General features: G+C 62.8%; 2 protein-coding genes across 2 annotated transcripts; both read right to left on the reverse strand.

Moving 5' to 3' along the window:
• Nucleotides 1–75: 75 nt before the first annotated feature.
• On the reverse strand, nucleotides 76–2,115 carry ACA1_124920 (uncharacterized protein; the record flags this gene model as incomplete). The annotated part of the gene is made up of 5 exons (XM_004336625.1): nucleotides 76–291; nucleotides 368–431; nucleotides 541–1,250; nucleotides 1,272–1,962; nucleotides 2,086–2,115. Coding segments are annotated over 5 exons (1,711 nt in total), but the record flags the coding sequence as incomplete, so codon positions are not given.
• Nucleotides 2,116–2,532: 417 nt separating this feature from the next.
• Nucleotides 2,533–4,877, reverse strand: ACA1_124930 (SH3 domain containing protein; the record flags this gene model as incomplete). The annotated part of the gene is made up of 4 exons (XM_004336626.1): nucleotides 2,533–2,624; nucleotides 2,698–2,838; nucleotides 2,992–3,769; nucleotides 3,846–4,877. The coding sequence occupies 4 exons, from the start codon at nucleotides 4,875–4,877 to the stop codon at nucleotides 2,533–2,535; spliced, it is 2,043 nt and encodes a 680-aa protein (XP_004336674.1).
• Nucleotides 4,878–5,087: the final 210 nt, after the last annotated feature.

The following is a 5,087-nucleotide window of genomic DNA, read 5'->3' on the forward strand; positions in this document are numbered from 1 at the left end:
CGACACGACACGACACGACACGACACACGGTAAGAGATAGAACACGCGTGAGTGGGACGCCCGAAGGAAACGCACCGGTGTGATAGGCTCTGAGTTGCTGGCACATGCGGAGGGACAGCGTGTTGTAGTACGAGAACTGGCTAAAGTCGGCCTCGCCCAGCGCATAGTAGGCCATGGCGCCGAGGCCCTCTGCCACCTCGATACTCTGACAGTCAAAGAGGTCGGCGAGCTGCGTGCGCGCACGGTGGTAGAACTCCTTCTGCGTGTTGCAATCGCCGATGAGCCTGGCCGCTGCAGCCGCACAATGAGCTCAGTCAGGCAGAAGGCACACTGTTTGTTTTTGACTCCAGAAGCCAAGCAAGCGTACCCAGAGCGACCAAGATATTAACGTTGAACAGAAGCGGATCCGATTCGCCTTCTTCGTTGTGTTGCTGTTCATTTGCCCTCGCCGGTCAGTTTCATGCTCACGCGAAAAAGAGCGAAGAGCGAAGAACGAAAACGAAAGACTTACGAAAAGAGCGAAAGCGAAAGAGAACGGACCAGGCTCATGCGCAGCGTGTCTTCGTGCATGACGGAGGGGTGCATGACCGTGTACGCCCAGATGCTCTCCTCGAACGTGTTGGCCAGCCGGCTGAATTGGGTGAAGTACTGCAGGTGTGTGTCGCCCGTCCACAGCTTCCACTTGTAGATGCGCGCGTGCGTCTTGCGGGGTTGCCGCGTCGCTCGCTTCTTCCCCGCTGACGCCGTCGTCATCGCATCCATCGACTGCACCTGGGCCGTCGTCGCCCTCCGACCGGCGGCGCTGGTCGTCGATGGCGGCGGCGTGGAGGGAACGAACGTGATGGCCGTCGACGTTGTTGTCGTTGTTGTCGAAATTCCAGACTGCTGCTCAGCTGCATTTTTGCTTCTGGGCTTCTGGGTAGGCTGCGACGACGCCGCCGCCGCTGCTACTGGAGGGGGTGGCCCGGGCAGAAGCGCGCCGGCATCGTGGCCCCGGGGCAGGAAGGTGGTGGTGCTGGTGGCGGTGGTGGTGGGGACCACAGGCAGGGGCGGGCGCGGAGCGATGGCGGCCAAGGCCCTTCGCGGCGCCAGTCGTGGGAGAATCGGGCGGGCCTCGGCCTGCAGCGGCGGCAGCATCGCTGCAGCGGGCTGTGGCAGCGGTGGTGGCAACGTCGACGACGACGGGTAGAACGGTTGAAAACCGGTGTTGAAGGCCGCCTGACAGCTGTCACCGCCAGTCGCCATCTGTGCTGGGAGCGAATGTGGCGTACGGCGGTAATGGTCCGTAATCGCTGGCGCGGGGGTCGAGATGGTTTCACCGGTGCTTCGCTGGCGCGGGTCCCGACCGTGGCGAAGCTGCGTGATTGCGCGGTGAGCCGGCGACCAATCGGAAGCTTGAGAATGGAACGCAGATGTCACCATGATGGTGGCAGATGGTGGTGGTGCCAACTGCTGCTGCCATGCGGTCGTGGTGGAGGAGAATGAAGAAGTAGAAGATCCCGAAAAGGACGGCTGCGAGCGGCGAAAGAAGGCGTCGACAAAGGCGTCATCGTCGTCGGCCCGGTTGTGGAGGATGTGGTGGTGGTTCCTATCGCTGTAGTTGCCTATGGCGCCCAGCTGTTCATTCCACATGTTGGAACGCTCGGGGATCGCAGAATGGCTCTGCTCGAAGGGCGGAAGGCAGAACGACGCCGCAGGCGGCAGCCCAGCTGCGTAGCCGAAGTTGGAGATGGGGGCGGAGACGGGGGATGTGGATGTGCAGTAGTAGTTGGGGTCGAACTCTAGATTGTGGGACGGAGGCGGAAGTAGAGATGGTGGATGGAGGGACGGATGTTCGGACGCGGGCCAGGCAGCTGCGAGGAAAGGTGAGGAGTGGCCAGGGTCGCTGGGCGGGAGGAGGGGCGCCCACTGGATGACGCTGGGCTGCGATGAATCCAACGCGCCACGGCTCTCCTTGCCGGCCTACAACCGCGAAGAAAAGAGCGAAGAAAGCGATGAGGTGGGAAAGAAAACGAAGGGGGGGGGTAATGATAACGAAGGTGGGAGTGAATCACCTCCCGTTCGGGATTGGGAAGAAGAGCGTACCGGCAGTGCAGAGGTGAACGCGAACGACATGCGGAACCGTGAGCGGCAAAGTTTAGGTGTCCGTGCAGTGAGTGACTGGCAACAAATAACCACAAAACCTGTTCGTCTCCCGAGGACCTGCTTCGCGTTCTCCTTTTCTACAGAACGAGCGCGTTGCTGGGACGAGAGCCCTTCCTAGTTACCATTGCTGTGAGAAAGGCAGAACGCTGGTGGTGAGCAAGAAGTCTTAGGTGCAGAACCCAACAACAAGCTGCACGCCAACAACAAAGGCAGAAGACATCACCATTCAGATGTAGCATTGTGTCATTACTTTTACTTGAGCCAAGAGTATGTACAGTCCCAAAAAGAGAAGAGTGGACGTCGTCCACGCTCTCTTGGGGAAGAATATGTGTAGGGGGGGTATGTGGAAGGAAAAGAGGAGTGCCAATAAATATTAAGGGGTCACGCTCACTCGGTCTTGACGTAGTACGACGGGAACCAGCCCACCTTCTTGTTGCAGCAGCCGTAGAACATGCCTTCTTCCTCGTTCACGACAAGCACTAAAGAAAGAAGAAGGAAAGGGTGAGAAACTTGCGTTTACGAATAAGTGCAAAAAAGACGAGAAGGTAGTACCTCTGACGGAAGCGCCGCGGGGGAAGGAGAGGTGCTTCTTGTCGCTACTCTTATAGCTCTGGAGGGCCTTGGCCATGAACTTGGTGTTGGCCATCATCTCGCTCTCGCGCAGCTTCATCACCTCCTTCCTCGATCGCGGACCTGACGGAAGGGACTTGAGCGGCGACGACGCGGGCGACGATGACTTGGACGAAGGCGACGACGACGGCGACGACTTGGCGGGCGACGAAGAAGCCGACGACGACGACGACGAAGAGCGAGGGACGGCCGGCAGCTTCTTACTGCCCGGCTTACGGGCGCCAGCGGCGGGCTGGACTCGCGCGACGCCGTTCTTGGCCGCGCTGGCCCTCGCCTTCTGCTGCGGCGACTTTACGCCGGCCGACTTCTTCTGTGGCGTCACCGGCTGCTGCTGCGGCTTCTTGTCCTTGATGTTCTGCAGCTTCTGCATGTAGAAGTTGTTGCGCTCCTGAACGTGGGCCTGGCGAGTCTTGGGCTGGGCAGCAGCGACGCCCTTGCCGACGCGTCCGCGGTTGTTGGCCTCGCGCTCCTGCTGCTTCTCGCGGCTGCGCACGTCGATGCGCGACCTCGACTCCTCCTCGATCTGCTTGCGCTCGGCGCGGATCGAGCTCATCTCGAACTCGATGCGCTTGCGCTCGGTCAGCAGCGCGGTCTTCTCGCGCTCGATCTCGGCCAGCTCCATCTTGCGCTCGCGCTCGCGGGCGAGCTGCTTCCGCATGACCTTCCAGGCCTCCTCGTCCTGCGTGTCACCATTCTTGAGCATCTCCTCCTCGAGCGCGCGCACGCTGTCGCTCGACTCCTCGCCCCTGCGCTCGGCCGCCAGGCGCCTCTCGCGCTCCTCCTCGCGTTGGCGCTCGCGCTCGGCCTCGTCTTCGTCCTCGTCGGTCGACACGCGCTCCTTGCCCTTGGCCCGCCTGCGGGCCTCCTTCTCGGCCTTGCTCTTCATCTCCTCCTCGCGCTTCTCCACCGGCGTGTGCTGGAACACCACCCAGTGGTCGGGATCGAGGCTCTTGCAGCTGTCGCCGTACAGGCACTGCGGACGCTCCTCGTTGACCTGTTGTTGCCAGCGCACACGACGAGGGTGAGAATGTATGGCGTGATTGGGGTGGGAGGGGGATGCGACGACATACCAGAGCGTTGGCGCCCTTCTTCTGCAGCTTTTTGCGCTTCTTCATGATCTTCTCCATGTCCTTCTTCTGCTTCTTGGCCTTCTTGTCCTTGGGTCCGCTGCGGAGCGCGACGGCGGGGCGGAGGAGCAGGAGGGGCTTCTTGGAGGCCTTGCCCAGCACGCCCTCCACGCTCTGGCGCTTGGAGGCCTTGACCGCCTTGCGATCGGCCGCGTCCAGGGCGGCGTCCACGTCGCTGACGCGCCTGGTGCCGCTGCTGGCCTTCTTCGCCGCAGCCGAGCCGGAGTCAACGCTCGACCTGCGCTCGTGCACGATGGGTCCCGCGGCGACGGAGACCTTGACCATGTCGCCGGCCATCGAGTCCCAGCTGATGCCCTTGGCGCGCCTCGAGGCCAGTTCGCCGGCCAGATCGCTGCCGGCCTTGCGCTCGCGCTCCATCAGGGGCGTGGGCGGGAGCGGCTTGCGCGGGATCATCGGCTTGCTCAGCACGCGCTTGGGGGAAGTGCCCAGGGCAGCGGCCGCCACCACGATGTCGACGCTCTTGTCACTGTCGTCGTACTTGAGGGAGTTGCTGCTGGTGTTGCTGTCGCTGCTCTCGACCAGCGGCGGCAGGCCCATGGCCCGGCGCTGGTCGTTCTCGGCGGCCTTCTGCTTCTCCTCGGCCTCGCGCAGCTGACGAAGAGTCTCCTCGCGCGCGGCCATCTCCTCCTCCATCTTGCGGAACCACGCCTCGTTGCGGCGTTTGAGGGTCTGCTCTCGCAGGCGTCGCTCCTCCTCGACGCGCTTCTTGGCCTCCTCCAGGCGCAGCTCCTCCTCGACGCGCTGCTGCATGCGCTCCCACTCCTCCTCCTTCTGCTTGCGCTCGCGCGCCTCCTCCTTCTTCTTCAGGGCCTCGCGCCTCTGCTGCTCGCCGTCGCGCTCGCGCTGGGCCGCATCCTTGGCGTCTTCCTCGCGCTTCTTCTTCTCCTCTTCCTCCTTCTTCTGCTTGTCCAGAGCCCACACGTAAGTGCAGCGCGCCACGAGCTCGTTGCGCATCTCCTGGCCGGCGCCCTCCTCGCTCTGCGAGTCGTCGCTGGCCGGCGAGGCCTCCTTGGTGCTCTCACCGTCCTCCTGAGCTTCGTCGCTGTCGCTGTTGAGGAGTGCGAGAAGCTCGCGCTTCCTGCGCGAGGGCTCGCCGCTGGTCCTCTTGGCCGGCTGCGTCTTGGCGACCACCTTCTCCTCGGCGTCGCCTCCCTGGCTCGCCTT

The sequence above is a fragment of the Acanthamoeba castellanii genome (genome assembly GCF_000313135.1).
Source record: "Acanthamoeba castellanii str. Neff unplaced genomic scaffold scf7180000084691, whole genome shotgun sequence".
NCBI classification, from domain to species: Eukaryota; Discosea; order Longamoebia; family Acanthamoebidae; genus Acanthamoeba; species Acanthamoeba castellanii.